Raw genomic sequence first — 23,952 nt, forward strand, 5'->3', positions numbered from 1 at the left:
ATCAACTTGACAGATTGTTATCTGATTTTTTAGAAAATTAAGACTTGGGTTACAGAGTACTGGCATAATGTTAGCAAAAATTAAAATGCAATTTAGAGAGAAAAATACTTTTTAACTCCTATACGAGTAAAAAATAAAATACCAATAAACCTGACGGGATGTACACTAGGCAATTTAGGAGTGATACAATTTTTATCCATAACTCTATTTGCGCCGCTAATCACTAATATACCCTTAGTAATTAGCGGCGCAATTCGAGTCTGTACACAGAATATTGAACCTTAAAACAGCGTAAAAAGATCATTGTGAAACATATTTTGTCATATCAAAGACTTGCGACTTACTTTGATTAATCCCGACTAATCTGGTATGATATGGGAGTGGGTTCTTCTTTAGTGTATTACAGTATTGTACTTAACAAACTATATGGAGAAGAACTATGAGAGGTTTTGAGTGTTATATGTTTAACTGTTAGTCAATTTAATCGTCAAAGTAATTCTTGCTCATGACAGCACGCATCCAAGGTACGTAATTGGAAGTTCTTGTGTAGATTCCGTATTTTCCGCGTTTTCCACAGCCATCACCAAAGCTTGTTATACCCTGTAATGATAATTGTATAATGTAGTTTTTAATTGCCATAATAATTTGACGGCTACGAGATTGTGACTTCAGATAGGGAAAATTGTTTTTAATTTATCTGTCAAATTTGGACACACGCTTCATTTGAAAACGTGTATCAAATCACAATCAAATGTCTCAAACGAGAAAAATGTTGAACTTAAGACTACATTTATGTAACGTCTCGGCTAAAACGCTTAAGGTTTATAAAATATTATAAATATTAAAGAAAATAATATTTTATATTCACGTTTTTTAGTCTCTAAGAGCTCTAACATCGTCTACTTAAATTAAATTAAAAATGAATATCAGTCCCAACCTTGTTGAAATTTTAATTTTTTAATGTAAGGTTTGCAAGTTCTTAAAGTAGAAGAGATTAACATACAGAAATAAATTGTATATAATAACATAGTAAATAATTTTTTACCTGTAAGTAATACCGCATAGATCTATCCCTACATAACAATGGGCCGCCAGAATCGCCTGCGCAGGAGTCGCGGCGACCGCGTCCAGCACATACCATGTTATCTGTAATAGCGTATTGCCAGTACGAACGACGACACACACCCTGCTGTATTGTTGATACCTTAAAATATAAAGAAATATTAAAATTATATATTAGTAGCGCAATCCAAAAATATAATTTTGAAACAAATTAAAAATACTATTGTAAAATCGTAAATTTTTCCGCAAACACGCTAAACTATTGTTAATTTATTTATTGCTTTTCACCAGTCAGTTATGACGGCTCATTGGTCTAGTGGTTAGTACCCCTGACTGCGAATCCATGGGTCCCGGGTTCGATCCCCGGCTGAGACGAACATCGATGTGATGAGCATTTGGTGTTGTGCTCAGGTCTTTTGTGTTTAAATATGTATTTATATGTCTATCTATCTATAATATGTATGTATATCCGTTGCCTAGTACCCATAACACAAGCTTCGCCAGCTTAGCATGGGACTAGGTCAATTGGTGTGAATTGTCTTAAAAAAAAAGTTATATCTTAAAATATTTTTTTTTACATAAACTCGTTTAATAGCTGTTAAAAGTTTTGTTTTCTATAATATAAATTTATGTAACACTACGTCAACTCCGAAGTTTGACGGACGCTGACATATGACGTTCCAGCCTTGACTTATCACACACAGCAATACTATATTTCGTGCCCCCATATAATATGTGTAGATACAATACTGTTTGAACGTCGTAATTTCGTGCTCCCCTGCTGCTTTCAAATTACATTTAAATTCATTATTTATATTTATTTATTCCATGTATTTTTCTTCCAGTGTCACCACTATCTTTTAGATCTGGTAATCATGATTGAAATATATGTGTAGGTATATCTTTCGTGTGAATAAGTCTTCTGTGCCTGACGACTTTTTTGGGTGTAAGGCATTTCGGTGCTCACAGTGTTTTCCTTCACCGTACAAGCGAGTGTTAAATGCGCACATGAAAGTTCATTGATACACAGCCGGGGTTCGAACCTATGACCTCAGGGATTAGAGTCGCACTCCAAAGCCACTGCGCCAACACTGTCCAATCTTTTGATTGCTGTGTTTATTTTATGTGTTGGTACCTATTATTATTTTATTTCTGTTTAATTTAGTTGTATTTTATCTTACATTAAAGAAAATAAATCGTATCTGTGAAGCAATTTAATGACACTTATCTAAATTTAATTTCTATTTTTTTATGTATTTGCGATGTGTCCTTTATATTCTCAATCAGAGTATAAACATGCCAATACATTATTTAACTAATAAAGATTTATAATACGTCTATGAATAAGACCGTTGCATGCAACGCGCCCTAGCTACTGTAGGCTGAATTAGAAATGCTGCCAAGTAAGTCGTATATCTAAAGGTGTCTTACATAAATATCAGTGCGTGACTAACAGGCATAGATCGGATCGCTTAAACAAGAACTTAATTTATTATGACAATCATTAAGGAATTATTACAAGTGATAGGAACATTCAAGTGATTTATAGCTTTCATTGTAATATTTTACTAGCGGACACAACAGACGTTGTCCTGCATGATATTTCAAGCGATTAGGATATTAAACGATGAAAGTACCCACTGCAGCGCCATCTGCCGGGCTGTTTTGTGAATCTAATCCATCTAGGGCTCCACCCAAACACATTCAAAAAAAATCATTCAAATCGGTCCAGCCGACAGAGGAGTTTAGTGACACACACACGTAGAATAAAGAATTATATATATAGTAAGCTATCCTATCTTTTAAGTTAGATCAAACTGCACACGTTGTGCAAATTTGATTGAAATCGGTTAAGAAGTTTAGGAGTCCATAGCGGACAAACAACGTGACGCGTAAATATATATATATTATGTATTAAGATATATCAGGATTATTTCAGTAAACTTAAATATTAAAAAAATCAGTGGCGCTACAGCCTTTTTAAGTCTAGGCCTCAGATTTCTGAATCTGTTCCATGATCATTTGTCAATCTAAAAGGCAAGTAGGTGATCAGCCGCTTGACACACGCCGTTGACTTTTTAGATGTTAGACAAGCCGGTCCTCACAATGTACTGTTCGAGCGAATGTTAAAAGCACACATAGACACAAAGTCCATTGGTGCACAGCCAAGGATTGAATTTACGACGATGAAAGTCGCACGCTGAAGCCACTAGGCCAACACTGCTCTTTCAGGAAACTTACGTAATAGTTTATTATGCTATTACATTTTAATTCTATCGCTGATTAATTTTCGGGTTCGTAAGTTATTTCTCTCTTAGAAATAACGTTCCCATACATGATAAATTAAACTATAGAATACTCCCTAGAGTATTAAAACACTCAATCTTACGGTTAAGAAAAACATCGAGAGGAAAATGCCTTTGATCAAAAAGTAGACGGCCCGTCACCTCCTTACATGATCACGTAACAAATAAAGATCTGAGGCCCAGACCTAACAGGTAACGCGACTGGCTTATATATAAAACATTTTATGATAAGTTAAAATTAAAAGACAAAAAATCTTAAATAATAAAATAAATCGCGAATAAATTAGAAAATAAATAGACCTCGTCTTGGAAACACGATATTAAAATGATTAATTCGCATTATGTTTAAATCACTCTCATCATTTTTATTCCTCAAATATTATTTAATGCGTCCCTAAGGCCTTTTAGAATCTTCCCAAGTAAATCATCGCAAGCTTTTTACCAGGTATCTTTTATCATTATTATAGGTTAAGGCTTTTATCATATTAATGGAATTAAAATTATTTTTTTATATTTATTAAGAAAAATAATGCCACAAACAGCCTAACCTTGTGAAATAAAATATCTTCCGATCGGATTCAGAATGTACTCGAAAAAGGGCAGCCTTGCGATTCTGTAACTCACTTTTCGATCCGATTAGAGCGCGACCGCCGCTGCGAAAACCGCTGTGTGAGTTCGAAAGCAGGTCGAAAGCACGCATAATGGATCAGCGTGTAAGGTGAATTATGAGAGTGGAGCAAGCCCTAAGAATAGCAGGGCAGACCCTGCTATTCTTAGGGCATATATTATATTCTTATCTTATATTCTTCTTTATAAACAATAAAGTACAAGCTCCCACCTTTTCAGAATGCCAAATCATAAAATGACTGCTTCACGACTGATTTGAGAGCGACCGCCGATGCGAAAACCGCTGTGTGAGTTCGTGAAGTGAGTTACAGAATCGCAGGGCTGTGGTACCTACCTCATGGAGAAACAGGCAATACATATAAATAAATAGGAAAATCGCAACTGATAATCCTGCCTTTTTATACATTGAGATTTCGTATGAAGTGGAGATTTCTATTCCTTCGGGTGTTCTTAAGCTACCCTTATTTTGGAATATCATATTTTTCGAATACAAATCTCTATCCGAATTCGCTAGAACCACTTATAGTTTTATACACTTCATAAGTCTTTATAATAACTTTATCAGAAGAGTATCACTTAACAGATTTATAGATACGACATGTTTTAAAAGCGATTTTTATTTAGGTTAAGTGTATTTTCTTACTTCAAGCGTCTTTGGATGGTTTAAAAGACAACATATATATATATACATATACATATACAAAATTTAATATTTTAAAACTTGTCATGTTTTCTATACTACTATAAGGTGTCTCAGTAAGAGTGCACTTTTTAAAATTGTAATATTTTTGTTTTCATGCAAGTGGCAACTCTGAAATTTGACAGCTGTCACCTCTGTTTATTCCGATTATTAAAAATGGAGCGCTTTTTGAAAGAACAACTCGTTATAATTGTGAAAATTCATGACAAAAATGGGGAAAGTTATGCTGAAACCGCTCGCAAACTTCACCAAATTTTCAGCCGAGGAAGTGCAAAAAGTGCACTCTTACTGAGACACCCGTTATAATAAAGTTAAAGAGTTTGTTTATTAAGTCGAACGAGTTTTTAAGAAATGCTGGTTTAAACTTAACAATTATTTTTGTGTTGGATAGTCGACTTATTGAAAAATTATTGGGTGAAATATTGGCTAGTAGGCTAAACAACCTTATGCGTCTGTACATAAACTATAGAATACTTTAATAACTAGTTATTTAAAATCAACACCCGTACTGAAGTTTGCGTGTGTTATTTTTTGCAGCTTCGTAGATATTCTAAACTTAAATTAGTGGCGCTACAACCTTTTAGGTGTCGGCCTCAGATGTATCTGTTTAGTGATTATTTATTGTTCATAACAAGCCAGCCTTCTGTGCCTATTGTGCATTCTATACATCAGTCTTTTGTGCGGTTTCCCAGTGTGAAGTGATTCAGTCAACACAGTAAGAGCAATACAATGTTAACTATTATAAAATTGTGTTGTGTATGCAGCGTTTATCCTTAATAGTATATATTAAACTGTTTATTTATTCATACTGCAATGTAAAATTATATTAAACTACACATAAAAATAAAAATTACTAAATGCGTATCTATATAATGTATATCAAGCAATGATACAAATCTATAAATATATCATCATAAATATATGTTAGTTAGGTACTCATTCAGGTACATTTTTATATCACATAAAAACTTCATTGAATTCAAAATATTGCTTTACATTATTCAACCTGTGACAAATAAAAATGATTTTTCGAGTTATAACGAGTCGGCAAATAAATCAGTATATTGTCATAACAACTCAAATTAACGAAAAATGTGCAATTTTAACGTACTGCATACAAATTGCATTTTATATTAATGGTAGGGGAGCCCACGATGCTAAATGGGGATTTACTCGAGCGTCGTAGAGACCTATTGGGATGCAAAGCTTAGATAAAAAGAAGAAAAAAATGTTATATGATAAATTCCTTTTCATCGGTGGGGGAAGCGGCTATAGATAGTTAAATATGTAAAAAAAAACTGTTGCATGGACATCCTCGAGCGCGTCAGATATTGATAGCATCTATGCCCTACGTATTTTTAATAATGTACGTATGTTAATCTGATCGTTTGCATGATGCGGGTGGTTGTATTTAAGGGTTGAAAATTAAAAAAAAAAAAAATTTATCGAGCGCGTCAGATTTTCTAAGGGAGTGTTAAGTGCACCAAAAAAAAGCTCTCATTCACTAATCTGACGATTTCGATGGGACGCAAACCCACAGCCATTTTCTTAATTTGCAAAAAAAAATCGCAATTTTGAAATACTCAAGCGCGTCAGATTAAGATATATGTGGTTCATCTTTATGTTCTAAACGTACTGTCTCATAATCTGACGATTATCTAGAGGGATTCGCCTGATCTGACAAAAAAAAAATAGAAAAACGGTTCACCTAAAGGGCCATCCCTGCAACTTCCCGCTAATTCCATTCCTGGGCGCTTAAAATTGATATTTTGAGCTCGCTGAGTTCAAAGAAATAACATTTCTATGCATTTGAGCTCTCCCAGCTCGAAAGTCTGATAGAAGTTTCATAGAACACTATTTTTGGAATTTTCAAACCGCAATAACTTTTGAATGGAACAAGCAATTTTCACGCGGTTGGCGGCATTCGACGCAGTTTTATCATCCTCATAAATAATTTTGCAATTTTAATTGATCGAACCACAAATTTCGGAGTAATCCCGAAAAAACACTTTTTCGGGTTTCTTTCGTGTACGATATCTCTCGAACGAATCAACCGCTTTTGACCAGCTTGGTGGCGATCGACGTGGTTTTTCAAGCTCAAAGGCGGATTAGTTTTTGAAATTGATCGATAAAGAAACCAGTTTAAAAAAAAATATTTCTTATTTTTTTAAGATTTTTCAAAATTTCTCAAAATCTATCGGTCCGAATCGGTTCAAATTCACAGGAAATGTAATTTTGAGGGAAATATTTAGAACGCCGTTTAGTAGATTCCGATCGGTTTAAGGAAATGTAGGCATCACGCAGCTGCACGCATTTAACTTTATCGACGAATTTTTGTTATTTCGGCTTGCGGAAATCGTCAGATTATATATTTTTCATTATTCTTGAATTATTTCCTTCAAAATAAAAAAAAAATAGCTACGCTCGAGAATGTCGAGATGACGTTTTTTTTTTACAACTTTGTTGCCCTCCCCTTTTTTTCCGTCACTCTCAAATTGTCAGATTAGTGGAATATACACTTTTTAGGATGTAATTAACTCACCCTACCTTAATCTGACGCGCTCGGGAATTTCTGATGGTCAATTTTTTTTTACTAAACTGATCCTGTCTCCTTCACGTGCGGCCTTATATATGGGCCTCATATTTTGTGGAGGTACTTAACCGGGTACAAGGTATCCCCCTATATATTAATCTGCCGCGCTTTAGTAAATCCCGAAATCCCCTCTTGGGCTCCCCTACCATAACGGAAATATTTATATTTTACTAGCTGCCACAGCTTGTGACCTATCAAATTTAATTATCAATTTAAGAAAACACAAAAACATTTGTTCATTCGCTCAGAAACGTCGTACGTAACGTCAGCTGTCTTTCTTTCGTCGTGTTTTTTTTTTTTTTTTTTATAGAACGGGGGGCAAACGGGCAGGAGGCTCACCTGATGTTAAGTGATACCGCCGCCCATGGACACTCTCAATGCCAGAGGGCTCGCGAGTGCGTTGCCGGCCTTTTAAGAATAAAAAGCTACTTGCTTAACTTTTTATTGTATTTAGTTAATTTGATCTTCATAAATTGGGACCCGAACTTATATTTATATTCGCTCATTCTTAAGTGAAGGCAGGTTAAATAAATTTCACCACGATGGTTGGAGGTCTTCCACAGTCCGTTTCACAAGGCATTTTCTTTTGCGAACTAGCGAAACTGTGGAATCGACTCCCGGTGGGGTTCTTCCCTCAGAGATACGACCTCCAAATGTTTAAAAAGCGAGTGTACTCTTCCCTCAAAGGCACGCACCCACTAAAAATGTGTGTCTATGGGCTGCGAAGACTGCCCTTTTTGGTCGTCCCGCAAGCTCGTTTGCCCCCCAATTATATTAAAAAAAAATTGAACCGTCTGACATATTACCTGTGCTTCATGTAAAATCCGAGTCCCGTGTACATCTGATGGTCGTTTTTTACCCCAGCCTAGGATGACACATGTCGTATGAGGTGCCAAGAGCTGGTGAGGGTTTGGTAAGCACGCGATACCATGACCTAGATCCGGTCTTGCTGGTGCTGGTAATCTGAAAAAAACTAATAAGTTTTATTGGATTTCGTTGCTTTTAGTTACAGATCTGATTTATCCAATATAAATCCTAAGCTTTAGGAGCAAAATGTTATAAGCCGGACAAAATGTTATAAAAGACATACTTATGTAATGTATGTAATTCAATATTTAATATCTGAAGTCACCATCTCATTAATACAGATACCGGCACACTTCTTGAGCATTAAACAAGGGAGTGGGGGAAAGTTTGCGAAGCCAGGGATACAAACGTCAACTCATTTACCAATCACGCGATCGACACGTGACTCTCCCGCCGTCGCGCACCACCGAAAGCCTCCCACCCCCTTTGTGCAGGCAAGGTAATTTTTTTAAGATGTTTGCCGGTATCTGTACTTATTTAATAAAAGTGGATTGACAGATCTTCAGACTATATTTAAGATAATTTATGTTCATACTATTATACTTTTTTGTTAAAAATTTTTTAACGTATTAAAAATGTATTTAACGTATGAAACGTTTATAAACACACACGCATATTATCCTAAAGTCTAAACCTACATAAACGAGCCTTAACCTACGAACTACATTAGTAAATAATATTCCTCTAAGGCCGTTTTGATCTCGTAATGCCCACTGGGCCCGTACTAACGTCAAAGAAACATTTTCTTTTATCTTTGTTTAAGTTCTTAAATCGCAACTTGGGCAGAAAAGTCTTGAGGGTAAAATAAAACATACTATTTTAAGCCAGCATTTTGTTTTATCAAATACAATATATATTAATAGTCCCGTGGCCCTAAAAAGCTATAGGCTGGCCTCAGGTTGCATCTATTTATTTAATACTTTTCTTTTTATTATAGCTAGGCTATCAGCATTCTGTCTGATATTTTAATTACAAAGTTTAAGTGTTTTGAGAACCCTTTTAGGGAAAAACCGGATCCCCAGCTCTTCTATAACAAAGTTAACATAACACGTTTTTTTAAATAAAAATTTAGAAAAAACAACAAATCTTTACTATTTTTAACAAGCAACATTACGAGTGAATGAGTTAGTGTGTGTATATCAGTGAGTGTAAAGTGTATGAATCAACTACATGTTAGGTCTCAGAAGCATCTCCAACTCTGCATAAGATGTGTTCAGAAGCCAGTCCGGAAACAGTTTTTGAAGTTCTACTTCTTTAGGCGCGTTATGAAAAATTGATGAGAGTGAAATTTTACCGTGACACAAAATTAACAGTCTACAGCTGTGATACTTTTTTGACATTCAACACCTTTTGTCTTCAGTCACCGTGGCCACGCACGCCGTAAAGCACGCGAAACGTCGGTTAAATTTAAAATTATGTAAAATAATTGTAAATTTATAATAATAAATAACTTCAATCCGGTAAAAAAGTGTTTTCTTTAAATGCGTAAAGGTTATGTCAATAAAAGACAATACTAAAGCAGCCTAATTAATTTACTGTAGATGTAATCTGACTCCATATTGCGTCTGACGAAGTCATTTCTTAGTGACAGACTAAATCTCTATTTATTATTATAAGAAGCTTACTTACAAAGGGGAGAATCTATGTGCTTTAAAAATTATATATGGGAATGTATGTCATCCATTGTTGAGTTTAAAACATGAAAGTCTCTCGCGATGTTTTATTTCACCGTATAAGTTAATTGCACACATCAAATGGAACGTTCTAAAAATATTTGCACACAGCCAATATTCAAACACACGACTGACTTCAAAGTCGTTCAAGCCTAGGTCGCTGCTTTGAAATGACAGTCAATATTAATATCCACGCAAACATGTCCTTTTTACGCAAGTATCAAGAAAAACAGAGTTGTTGGCCTAGTGCCTTCAGCGTGCGACTCTCATCCCTAAGGTCGTAGGTTCGATCCCCGGCTGTGCACCAATGGACTTTCTTTCTATGTGCGCATTTAACATTTGCTCGAACGGTGAAGGAAAACATCGTGAGGAAACCGACATGTCTTAGGCCCAAAAAGTCGACGGCGTGTGTCAGGCACTGGAGGCTGATCACCTACTTACCTATTAAATTTAAAAATAATCATGAAACACATTCAAAAATCTGAGGCCAAGACCTAAACAGGTTGTAGCGCCACTGATTTATTTTTTATCAAGAACAGTTGTGCTAGACACACAAAACAACCTTTTAGCTACCACAGATTTCTGTGTCTGTTTCGTGACCATTTTCTAATAAGCAATTAGGTGCCTGACACACGCCATCGCTTTTTGGCTTTAAGGCATTCCGGCATCCTATCCTACATCGATATTTTACTTCGGGAAACAAGTGAGTGTTAATACGTACATAGACAGAAAGTGCATGAGTGCACAGCCGGGAATTGACCCTGCGACCTCTGGGATAAGGGTTGCACGCTATAGTTGCTAACAGTTCTTGAGTAGGCCTTACTCAAGTATCGAAAAAAAGTAATGCTTTATAAACACTGCGTATTAAAACACGTTAAATTATCACTAAAATTTCCGACGGGTCTAGTTATACTAATTTAAAGTTTTGATAGGCAACCACAAATAATACATTGATTATTCAGTCCTCGTAGTAATTAAACAAATTGGGAAATCTGTTAAACCACACCACAATCACTCTATACCGCTACGTACTTTAATTAGTTGGTGCAAATGTTCGGATTAAGCACAAAATTCTCGGTATAAACTTACATTTACGGGACGTTTTTTTTGTTTTCGTGTAAAAGAGTCTAATACACTTTCAGAACGGTAATTAACTACGACTCTTATATTTATTGAGACTGGCCCTACAGGAGGCGAATACGGAAGGTACACAACCGTGTGCGTTGAGACACAAGGACGGTCAGATATTCGGCATGACCAAGTCAGACTTTAGTATTGTCTTTTATTGACATAACTTTCACACATTTGATAATAAAACAATTTTTTACTGGATTGAAGTTCACTTGACTTTATTTATAATGGCGACATCTGTGAAAATTGGATTGAAATTATGTATTTACAATTATTTTTCATAATTTTAAATTTAACCGACGTTTCGCAAACAAAAGGTGTTGAATGTCAAGTATCACAGCTGTAGAAAAGGTTGTATTCAAATACAGATAATAATAAATTGTAAATACATAACTTCAATCCGGTAAAAAATTGTTTTATTATCAAAAGTCAGACTTTTTCTACTATTTCTCACATTCGTTCTACAAACCTACAAAATAAGCTATTTAGAATAAGTTCACCATAGATTCGATCGGCAGCTTGAAAAGGTGCTCTCTTAACACAGTCTTTAATTATATTTACAGAAAATATACTATTATAATTAATCTATATGCAGTTCAAACAAGTTTTGATTCTTAATAAAATGCGTAAAAGGCTGTTGATAAAGAAAGCTTTAAAGTTATTTCTTTATAAAATACTAGATAAATATAAGTCTATATTTATCTACTAACGAGAACTTCCTGTATGGAACTTATAAGTACAAACATTTCTGTTCGTGAGCGAAATTTACAGAAAATCAAGACGTTTGCTATCAAAAACTGTTATTGTAGTTTAAGATTGAAAAATACCAAAGAGTTTATGCAAGTTGTTAAAATGTTATGCTTTAACAGGTGTATACAAACTCTAAAGCTCACTCAATAAGCGAATTGGCACCAAGTATGCTATAAAATGGGTAATTCTTTGTTTTGAAATTTTGTGATTTTTTTTATTTATATAGTTAAGTCGAATATGTATGTCGATTAAATTTATATATCAATAAATTACTATAATAAAAAGTCCTTTTGAATTTTCATGGTAATCTCAAATACAAATAATTTATTACAGTAACAAAGGAGCGTACAAAACAGTTTTTTTTTTATATTTTAGTTCCACATTCTTTACAATTATAATGAACCACACAAAAATATCTACATCATAGATATAAGAAAACTATTATTATTACTTGCAAGTATATTGTATCTGGCAATATATTTATAGTATACATTTTCATGGAATAGTATAATCGGCCTATAGGCTTGGAATAGGTACTGGTCACAAAAACAAGTTCAAAAAGGAAACTAGCATCCTCCCATGCCTGGTCTACGGGAGCTGACCCTGGACGTTCACGTTAAGATTGAAGTCGAAGGTGACTAGTGCCCAAAGAGCAACGGAGCATCTTAAAAATAAAAGAGATCCAGAAAATTCGAATTGACCACATCAGGGCGAAAACGAAGATCACCGACGCGCTAACCCACGCCTAACAGCTAATATGGAAGTGGGCGGACTATATTGCAAGGTACAGAGATAAAAGATAGACCGCCGAAGCCACCCGTTATACCCACCTTCAGGAAAAAGAAACGTGGGAAGACTGATGGGCTGACGACTTAGTTAAGGTTTCTGGGGAGAATTGGATGGAGGGTGTGGTCAACAGATATGGAAAGTTCAGGAGAAGGCCTGGTCCATACTGCAAAACACAAAGAAACAGAAATAACAATAACTAACGTAGACTAAGTATATACCTTATGTAATTTAATAAATTCATTTTTTTTTTCTTTTCTCACAGTGGCCTGGAAGAGATCGCTCGAAAGCGATAAGGCCGCCAGTTGCCTTTCCTTTACACGTAATTATGTTAAATTTTTTTATATTATAAAGCAACAAAGTGTGAATGAATAAATAAATAAAAATATATAATAACAAAACAAACACCCATTTGATATGTATTTTATTTAAAATAAGGAATTAAAGTGGCTTTATTATTATTACATACTTTGTTTCTCATGTTTTTCTTTGCCTTCACAAGATCGGCTTATGCTCTATAGAATAACGTCACTGTTAAAAGCCTTGTAACATTTATTATCGTCGTAAAGCTTTATCCATATTAATGTTGTTATGGATTCAATCTCACCCCGTTTAGTAAACAATGTTAATTTTATGATAGAGAATATTCAGCGATTAGAGATAGAATATTATAGAATGCGAGAGCGACCTCAGAGCCTATATAACGTAATTAAGGAACTACCAGGCGGTTGAATAGCTCACCCAGTCTCTGAATAGCAGGAATTCTGGTGTGGCTCATGCCTTACAGCCTTGCTTCTTCAAAGCCTCGGCTAAAACATTTAATTGCAAAGCACGAATAATATATGTCGGAGGAATGGCGCTGATATCAGATGCCATTTCCATTATAATTGATTAACATCAAAGTCTAATTAGTTCAAAACCGTTAATACGCCCTCGGTTCGACCGCTCAATCGACTCGAATTGAACCAACTAGTTCCTGTATTTACCTGAATTTGTTATAAACAAGTTTCATGATATTTCGTGTACTCGTTCCACGACCGAACCCGAATCTAATAGAGTCAAACAGCAGTCATAGGAACGAGTGTCAAAGATTACTTTAATATTTATTATCAATAAGTTTAAAATGTTTAAAGTTATGATAAATTACTTTTAATAATAATAATAACTATGGAGTCCTTATTACTATCGACCATTGAATAGTCGTTAATTTATAGATTAAGCAACATTGACAATAAAGATGAATTCGTATTAACGGTTTTAAACTTATTTGACTTTGATGTTATTAAATTATAATGAAAATGGCAGCTGGTACCAGCGGTATAGCTGCAACCTATCCAAAAAAAAATTTAAATCCTTTATTGTGACTTATAATATATTTTGTAACTACTATTATTTATTTATTTATTATTTATTTATTTATGAACACTTCGTTGCATATACATTAATATAGTACAATTGACATAATTTTTTTTTTTTTTTTTTTTTTTTATGTAATAGGAGGCAAACGGGCAGGAGGCTCACCTGATGTTAAGTGATACCGCCGCCCATGGACACTCACAATGCCAGAAGGCTCGCAAGTGCGTTGCCGGCCTTTCAGGAATTGGTACGCTCTTTTCTTGAAGGACCCTAAGTCGAATTGGTTCGGAAATACTTCTGTGGGCAGCTGGTTCCACATAGTGGTGGTGCGCGGCAAAAACTGCCTTAGAAAACGCTCTGTTGTGGAACGACGGACGTCGAGGTGATACGGATGGTATTTTGTATTTTGCCTTGACGTCCGATGATGAAACTCAGCTGCAGGTATTAGACCGAACAACTCCTCTGAACACTCTCCATGGTAAATGCGGTAGAAGATGCAGAGAGATCCCACATCTCTACGCAACGCCAAGGGATCAAGCCGCACTGAAAGTGACTGGTCGTCGACGATTCGAACCGCTCTTCGTTGAATACGGTCAAGTGGAAGGAGCTGGTACTGGGGAGCTCCCGCCCAGAGGTGAGAGCCGTACTCCATATGGGGCCGAATTTGAGCTTTATATAGTTGCAAGCGGTGGCCCGGAGTGAAGTACCGTCTCGCCTTGCTGAGCACACCAAGCTTTTTGGAGGCTAATTTAGCCTTTCCTTCCAGATGACCGCGAAACTGAACGTTATTCGATATGTCAACGCCCAGTATTCCGATGCTAGCTGAGGCTTTAAGGAGAGTGTCTTCAAAGAGGGGAGTAGCGACAAAGGGAGTTTTTTTAGCGGAAAACGCGCATACCTGTGTCTTCTTGGGGTTAAATTGGACTAGATTTAGTCTACCCCAGTCCGAGACTCCACGTAGAAGAGTTTCGACTTCAGACACAAGTTTGTTCCGGTACTCATCGACAACAGCCCGAGAAATACCTGCCCGGCCAGTGTAAAAAGTATCCCCAGTGCTGTCGTCCGCATAGCAATGAATGTTGCTAAGCTGCAACATATCATTGATATGCAGAATAAACAGGGTCGGGGATAGGACACAGCCTTGTGGGACACCAGCATTCACAGGTTTCAGGTCGGAGCATGCTCCGTCGATGACGACTTTGATGCTCCGATCAGCGAGAAAGCTGGAAATCCAGTTGCATAATTTCTCAGGGAGCCCGTAGGCTGGAAGCTTCGAGAGCAGTGCTCTGTGCCACACCCGATCGAAGGCTTTCGCTATGTCCAAACTTACCGCCAGCGCCTCCCCCTTGGACTCAATTGCCTCTGCCCACCTATGTGTAAGGTATACAAGGAGGTCACCAGCTGAGCGACCACGACGAAAGCCGTACTGAGAATCGCTAATCAGCTGGTGGCCCTCTAGATACCTCAGGAGCTGGCTGTTAATAATGGTTTCCATTATTTTGGAGAACAAGGAGGTTATAGCTATTGGGCGATAGTTGGACGGATCAGAGCGATCGCCTTTTTTAGGGATCGGATGTATCGAAGCGATCTTCCAGCACTTCGGAACAGTGCCGAGCGTGTAAAGGTACCGGAAAAGGCGCGTTAGGACCGGAGCCAACTCAGGAGCACAAGTACGCAACACAATTGGAGGGATGCCATCGGGTCCGCTCGACTTATGGATGTCCAAGGAAGACAAAGCTTTACGGATAGCACGTTGCCGGAATATAACTTCGGGCATCGTAGTATCACACCGCAATAATGTCGGTGGTTCCTTCCCTTGATCATCCAAAGTGGAGTTCGACGCAAAGAGACAGCCTAGAAGATCGGCCTTCTCTTTCGCGGTATGGGCCAGTGAGTCATCCTCCCTATGCAGTGGTGGAATTGAGGGCAGACAGAAATTCCCTTGGACAGCTTTGGCAAGAGACCAGAAGGCTCGAGTTCCCGAAGGGAGGTGGGCCAATTTCTCACCAAATCTGGCAATGTGCTCTGACTTTGCTTTAGCGATTTCTCGCTTGAAGGACCTGGAGGCTGAATTGTATGCTTTTTTACGTTCGCCGATAGTCACATCACAGGATGTCACCGTTTCTGCCCAGGCTTTAAAGCATTCACGCTTACGGCGCAAAGCCGCTTTGCAAGAACGCCTAAACCAAGGCTGGGACTTGCCACCGACCGGCACCGCAGAGAATGGAATAAAGAGTTCCATACCCTGCAGGACCACCTCGGCGACAGAGTCAGCGACGGCATCTGGAGTACTCGACGAAAAGCAAATGGGCCCCCAAGGGTAGGACGCAAAAAAAGACCGCATCCCATCCCAATCTGCTGACTTATAGTGCCACACGCGGCGACAGCCAGTGAAGCTAGGCCGAAGAGGGCGCGTGAACGGCACAATGCTCCGGACCACACAATGATCTGATGAACCCAATGGCGGTTCAACAGAGACTTGGTAGTTCTCCGGATGTGAAGTCAGCAGAAGGTCCAACAAAGAGGGTTTATGACCATCCACATCTGGTATTCGCGTAATCGCAGGGACCATTTGCGTCAAGTCGTAAGCCAAAGCAAAGTCGTGAAAGGATCTTCCCGCATGATCGGTGGTTTCTGAGCCGAGCCAATCGGCATGGTGGGCGTTAAAATCGCCAAGTATCACGATTTCAGCGGTAGGAACCCTTTCGAGCAGGGAATCTGTAGCCATTTGGATGTGCTCAATGAGTCGGTCAGTTTCGGTATTTCCGCTATGGGACCTATACAGGCATGCGTAGAATCGCGGATGGTCATCGCAGTCTACGCGCAGCCAGAGGTTAGATAGGTCCCTTCCTTCAAGCGTCCCGAGGCGACGAGAACAGATATCCTCTCTGACGTACACGCAAACTCCCGCCCGCGGCACAAATGAATGTTCCAATTTGTACCCCGGGTAGGAGAGGTAGGAAGTATCAGCCGGGGGGGATATCTGAGTCTCGGTAAGAAAGAGCAAGGCCGGCTTCGCAGTCTCTAAGTGGTAGTGGACAGCGTTGATGTTGGAATTGAGCCCCCTAACATTTGTGAAGTCCACGGCGAGTGTGGACGGGGGTGCCTTTGTTAAATTGCTCCGTTTGCCCCGAGAACGATTAATGTTTTTACCGAGCGCAGAATTGCCCCCCCCAGAATACGAAGGGCAGCCTGTGCGTCCACCACCGGGCGCAGAGTGTCCCGGTGTTGGACGCCCAGGGGGGGATTCTCCACCGCGAGCGCGTGTGGTACCCCCCTGGGGTAGATTCTCTTTTTTCTGCACCTTCATAAATAATCAAATAAAAAGGAGAGCAACTGGCGGCCTTATCGCTTTCGAGCGATCTCTTCCAGGCAACGACTGTGAGAAAAAAAAAAGTATTAAATTACATAAGAAAGGCAAGAAGTGCAAAAATACATGTATTACATTTAGTTGTTTAGAAAAAGAAACTTATCAGGAACAAAAAAAACAAACTAAACTAATAAAGAATACATGAAAAAAAAAAAATAATAATAAAAAGTGCACATGAATCATTTTCAATCTCCTAAATCAAGATCAGTCTCACGACAGTACCTACCAGGTAGGTACCTATTATTAAAGTTAGGGATACGATGTGGACAGGTAATGTTTGTAAAGAAGAGATTTAAAGGAAGATAAAGAAGGAGCTAAGCGAATAGGGACTGGAAGTGAGTTCCATAGCTTAACTGCAGAGACCTTAAAGGATTCGCCAAGAAAGGAGGAGTTATGACACGGGATTTCAAGGATATAGTTTTCGGAAGAGCGTAAGCTATAGTTATGGGATCCCAAAAATTTGAAATCATTTTTGAGATAGGAAGGAGTTTTAGGGTTGAACAGAATGGAATATAGGAGATGGAGAACATGACCATCGCGTCGCTGACGAATGGGTAACCAGCCTAGCCGTTTACGGAACGCAGAGATATGGTCGTACTTTCTTAGACCGAATATAAATCGGATACAGAAATTTTGGAGACGATCCAGTTTATTTAGCAATTCCTCGTTTAGATCGGAAGAGCAAGAATCGGCGTAGTCCAGTAATGGCAGGAGGAGAGATTTAGCCAGTGAGGTTTTAGTGCTAAAGGGAAGAAAATTACTAAGACGTCGAAGGATACTGGAGGCACCATACAATTTGCGGCTAACTTCTTTAACATGCTGCTCCCAGGATAAATTTTGATCAATTAAAACCCCCAAATTTTTTACTGTACGGCTGATATTTAAAGTCACACCGTCGATATGTACAGGAGGTACTCTGGCCCAGTCAATTCTCGTCGTGAAATAAGGGCTGCCAATAATTATTACTTTACTCTTGTTGGGATTGATTAGTAGACCAAAGTTATTACTCCAGTCAACTATCTTTGCCAGCTCATAGTTAGTAGATTGTATGGCTTGTGGGAGATCATCGAGACTTGATTGAACGTAGATTTGAAGATCATCGGCGTATAAATGAAAATTGGTTGAAAGACGGAAAGTTAAGGAGTTAATATAAATAGCAAAAAGAAGAGGAGAAAGTACGCCACCTTGCGGAACGCCAGATTTAATCAAACTCCACTGAGACATGCAATCGCTTGTCTTAATGCACTGGCGGCGCCCATTAAGATAGTTAGAGAACCAGTTAACTGCATGAGGAGAAATATTAATCGACCTAAGCAACCCCATTAGAATTTCGAAATTAATAGTATTAAAAGCATTGCTGAAATCTAGCAACGTGAGAATTGTGAGTTGTTTGCGGTCCATGCCTTCCCGAATATCATCGGCAACTCTGACCAGAGCAGTAGTCGTGCTATGTCCGGGTCGAAACCCAGACTGAAGTGGATTAAGTATGCAATTTCTGTTTAGGAAATCATTTAATTGCTCATGTATAAGGCGTTCAAGTACCTTGGATAGAAAAGGAAGAATCGAGATGGGTCGAAAATCAGAATAAGTGCTAGGATTAGCCTTTTTTGGGATAGGGATGATAAGTCCATCCTTCCAGCAAGAAGGAAATTCACCTGATGAAATCGAAAAATTAAAAATATGTGTGATCACAGGAAGTACAAGAGAGACAATAGGTATGATCATAGCACGACCAATCAGGTCAGAACCAACAGCATTGGAATGAATAGAGGAAATACTCGATTCAACCTTCTGGCTAGAGAATTCAGTGAAAGAGAAAGATGGAAAACTAGGACGAGGGAGAGATGATATATACTCAAGTGTTAAGGCCAGATCGATATTACTTGACGTGGAATGAGAGGTAAAATGGGCGTTTAGGCTGTTTACGTCGATATCGGGAGGCATGGAAGGACATGGTGGCTTACCGACACCCAGAGATTTCAAAAATTTCCATATTTTCGAGGGATCCCCATTTGACACTGAGTCGTGAATGTGTCGTCTCTGCGCATCCCGACAACGCGTGTTGCAACGGTTTCGCAAGGTTTTGTAAAGTACACGTTCCTTGTCCGTTTTGGCTGTTCTCAATTTGGCTTTAGCTCGGTTTTTTTGATTAATCAAAGTTTTAATTTCATCGTTGAGCCAAGGAGCAGGTAAATGCTTCAGTTTAACGGGCCTCAAGGGAGCATGTATATCAAAAAGATTGATAATGGAGGCATTTAGTAAATCAACTTTACCATTGATAGTGGGACACTCGTAAATCGAGCTAAAGTCGATTTTAACCGCATCTATAAGCAGACGCTTGGTGTCAATCGCAGCTAAATTGCGTCTAAGGACTACGGTGGGTTTTAGTTTAGGAGGTTTAAGATTGAGAGACAAATAAAGGAGGTCGTGATGAGAAAAAGCGACGGCTGGAAGTTGGCCATGGTTAGTAACTAGATCAGGAGAAGAGGTAAATATAAGATCCAATAGGGAAGGAGTGGAGCCTGGGACTTTATGCGTGGCGCGAAGTGGCAGGTTATGAAGATTATAAGAGTCGGTGATGGAGAGCAACTTTTTCGATCGGCAGTCATCTTTTAGTAAGCAGGTATTGAAATCACCCATAATTACTATGTTTTTATAGAGAGGCACAAACCTTTCAAGAGTATTATCAAAACCAGCGAAGTAGTCGACTAAAAGAGAAGGAGAGTAGAACACTCCAAGGAGAATTTTAGTTTTACTGAGCATGACCTCGATCAGCAGATGCTCGCATGCATTAGGTGGTGGTGGTTGAGGAGACATATTGATAATAGTGTAAGGGATGTGCGATCGTAGGTAAATAGCGACGCCACCTCCACGCTTTCCAACTCGATCATTTCTTATTAGGTTAAAACCGGGGATAGAATAGCTAAGAGAGGAGAGGGTTGGACACAGCCAAGTCTCTGATATCAGGATAGCGTGAATTTCATTGGATACAAATGTTGTCAACAAGTCTAAATGGTGAGCAGGAACGCTTTGAGCATTAATATGGATGACATTTAAGTGTCTCGATTGGTCTTTGAATAAAGCTGTGAGGATATTATGCAAGGGAGGGGGAGATATTTCAGTGCTATGGAATGATTCGAAATCCGACGAGGAGACCGATACAAATTCAAGAGATTCATCGTGATTCATGTGTTAACAGTTAATAATATTTATCTATATGTGTACAAAGTCTATAAATTTTTATCTTTTGTTTAAAAACGATCCCATATTTACACTCAATCGCTAATAAAATGAACAGATAATATAACACACAATACGGAAAAAAAAAAGAAAATAACAAACTTAACTTAACTTAAAGGGGTTAAATAAACTAATTTTAACTATTTCTAAAACTACTCAACAAGCGAATTAATATATCTTTTATAGTGGAAAGTTATTGTAAAAGCTTATTATACGAGAACAATTTTATGAACTGTGGAAATACACATAATCGATTCTTAATTGACATTTGACAACAACAACCTTTGACAGCGTCACATCACGATTGATAGTTAGTAGTTATAATCTGTCAATGGGCTTTAATAACAAATAACAATTAGAAATTAATATCATCATAATAACAATTAGTAAACAAGAAGAAGGTTATAAGATATACCAAATAAGTAATTTAAAAAAAAAAAAAAGAACTGTTTAACACTTGAAACTCATGACAACAAACCAAGAAAAAGTTGATTATAACCCCAACACACGGAACACCAACACTGTACAAACGGAAGTTATTGACCCTTTTTTGGAGCCTTCTTATTACGGGTCTTGTCTCTTGTCAGCTTTGCATCATCAGCTGCGGACGATGACGGTATGCTGTCCGGAACTGAATCGAGTTCCTTCAGCAAAGAGATGCGGCGAAGTTTCCCATCAGCCCCTATCACTTAGTACTTAAATATCGATAACTAAAGCAAAATTTTAATTTAAAAAACGTGGAATTGTAAATACGTTTTATCGGTAAACGAGATGAGAGAAAAGAGATACAAATATTACATTTTTGTTATCATTCAATAAGATTTTTTATCCGAAAGCCTGTGAGGGCTCCATCTACCCATGAAATTACATAGGATTCTGCATGTTATCTTTCAATTTACGACATTAAGGAAATAAAAAGGGAATTTTATAATATTTTAACGTCATGTTATACAACATTCATGAAATCGTAATCAGTCTAATCACAATTGTAAAGTTATCATTGTTCAAGTTGTCATTGATGTCTTCCTGTCAAATTCTATTCCTTATGGTATGAAAAAAGTAGGAATCAATCGTCTACGCATTATAATTACAGGCAAAATTCGATTTTCAAATTACAAATAGGCTTCAAACAGCCTGTGTTCTAATTTCAAAAGTTAAAAGCAGCTGTCAAAGGCGATTCTCCTAAGAAAAATACGTCAGATTTGCTACCACAACTTTGAATATAGAACTCGGGCATTATTGTTATCACACAATGTGGTAATAAATATGCGGCTTTAGGAAGCTATTACAATACTTTACCCAATTTATTTCGTACGTTTGCCAAATCTACCTTATGGGCCAAAAGCAATCGTGAGGAAGGCTTGATAAAGTGGAAATGTAGCTTTAGATCCAATTATTTATACTGTGGATTTTTAGAAATCTAAAACTCCGATTTAAATTATAATTTTACATTTCAATTATTACTAATCAAAATACAGTAACGCGTATTCACTTGTTAATTATAAGATTGACGTACTAAAATACCCTAGGTTTCATATTTAAAGAGGATACCAACTTTTTGTCTGAAATTTTTTTTATAAGAATTTTGTGTGTAAAATTTCTATCTTCCCATTTAGTTTTAATTTTATTACAATCGGCATTTTAAATTAAAATACTGATGTAAAACCAACTTGATTTGTTATTTTGTTTTTCCTTCACAAAACTATATTACGCAGCTATCAAAATATACATGTAATACCAATCTGTACTAAACTATAATCTAAAGCAATTCTTGAGCACTGCATATTGTAGAATCCGTCCGTTTCTATAATCATGACTTAAGTATGAGTTTAAATATGATTAGTATTGGTGCCTTTTTTATGTAACAAGAGGCAAACGGACACGTCATGATGTTAAGTGATCCCGCCGCCCATGGACACTCACATTGCCAGAAGACTCGCAAGTGCGTCGTTGGCCTTTTAAGAATTGGTACGCTATTTTCTTGAAGGACCCTTTGACAAATTGGTTCGGAAATACTTCAGCTGCAGCTGGTTCCACATAGTGGTGGCGCTCGGCAAAAACTGCCTTAAGAAACTCTCATTTGTGGAACGACGAACGTCAAGGTGATACGGATGGTATTTTGTGTACTGCTTTGACGTCCGATGATGAGACTCAGCTGCAGGTATTATTCCGAATAACTCCTCTGAACACTGTCCATGGTAAATGCGGTAGAAGATGCATAGAGACCCCCACATCTCTGAGCAACTCTAAGGCCGCACGGAAATTGACTGGTCGTTGATGAATTGAATCGCTCTTCGATAACTAAAAACAATCATGTTTCATCTACAAGCCACAATATTTTATGTTTGAATATCAAATAAATACGTACATATGTTATGGAGATTCTTTTGTTTGATATGTAAGTAAAAGTCAACATTTATTGGTAGTTTTATTAATCAATAAAACCCTAGTAGAGTTCTTTGTCTAATTCTTAGTTCGAATATTTGCGCAGTACATCAAACAAAATCACTTGGGACCTATAGGAATTTTCCCTAAAGACATAAACCTGACGAAGGTTATATTAGTTTATAGAGGCAATAAATTTCACTCACTAGGGAAATAATGGAATACTTCGATTTCATTATTTACAAATACTAGGGCGTCGCCATTTTATGGGCGATGCTTGGTAAAACATAGGTTCTTAACACAATAATAACAATTAAATTGTCAAAATTTGATGTTGTGTATGTGAATGGCACAAAATAGGTTCGGAAACACTGTTCTAGGTGTCAGAAGAGATAAAGTTCTTTATTTGTGAGTTGTTCAAGCACTAATATTGCAAATAAAGTATATAGTGTTTTGAAAGAAAAAATGTTCACACGCAAAATTAAAATAATGACCATTCATCATACAGGGTAATCAAATATATAAAAAATTGTCAATGTCTCACGACGTATTTGTAATAAAAAATATTATTTAGACGTTTCTCGCGTAGTTCCTGAACTGAGGTGTCGAGAGCTAATATACCTGTCTATCATACAATGTGCATTTGGGATTCTCATTAGCTCTATTCTGAGTTCGGCTATATCGCCATATCAATATTCATTTGTTTCGTATTCATGATGTAACTTAGAAACTGAGTTTATATGCATGTTTATGCGCCCTGGGAATAATATGCCTAGAAACTTGGCAGAGTTCAATTTTTTACATCATTTTCAGAATTAAGGTATTACCGCTAAGTTTGTACAATTAACAGTAGCTGGGTTCAACATATAAACTGAATTCAATTAAATGGAAATCTCACAAATGGTTTTTTTTTTAAGTATATATCCATATACAATAATCGCGTCAAAAAATAGACTCTAAATCAAAGACAGGTCAACCTTCATTCTCAATGCCAGACGGCTCGCGAGTGCGTTGCCGGCCTTTTAAAATTGGTATGCTCTTTTCTTGAAGGACTCTAAGTTCGGTTCGGAAATACTTCAGTGGGCAGCTGGTTTTTTTTATAGGTC

The 23,952-nt window shown here is 37.4% G+C and overlaps 1 protein-coding gene across 1 annotated transcript in view; it reads right to left on the reverse strand.

The window, feature by feature from the left end:
- Positions 1-332: 332 nt before the first annotated feature.
- LOC125056103 (transmembrane protease serine 9) overlaps positions 333-23,952 on the reverse strand; it is a 51,128-nt gene continuing 27,508 nt past the window's right edge. Inside the window, exons 11-13 of the mRNA XM_047659041.1 lie at positions 8,095-8,251; positions 1,046-1,204; positions 333-600 (exon numbers count right to left, since the gene is read on the reverse strand). Of these exons, the coding sequence (XP_047514997.1) occupies positions 481-600; positions 1,046-1,204; positions 8,095-8,251 (436 nt within the window). The 3' untranslated portion in view covers positions 333-480. The remainder of the gene's footprint in view (positions 601-1,045; positions 1,205-8,094; positions 8,252-23,952) is intronic.

The sequence above is a fragment of the Pieris napi genome, chromosome 14, assembly GCF_905475465.1.
Source record: "Pieris napi chromosome 14, ilPieNapi1.2, whole genome shotgun sequence".
Taxonomy (NCBI): domain Eukaryota; kingdom Metazoa; phylum Arthropoda; class Insecta; order Lepidoptera; family Pieridae; genus Pieris; species Pieris napi.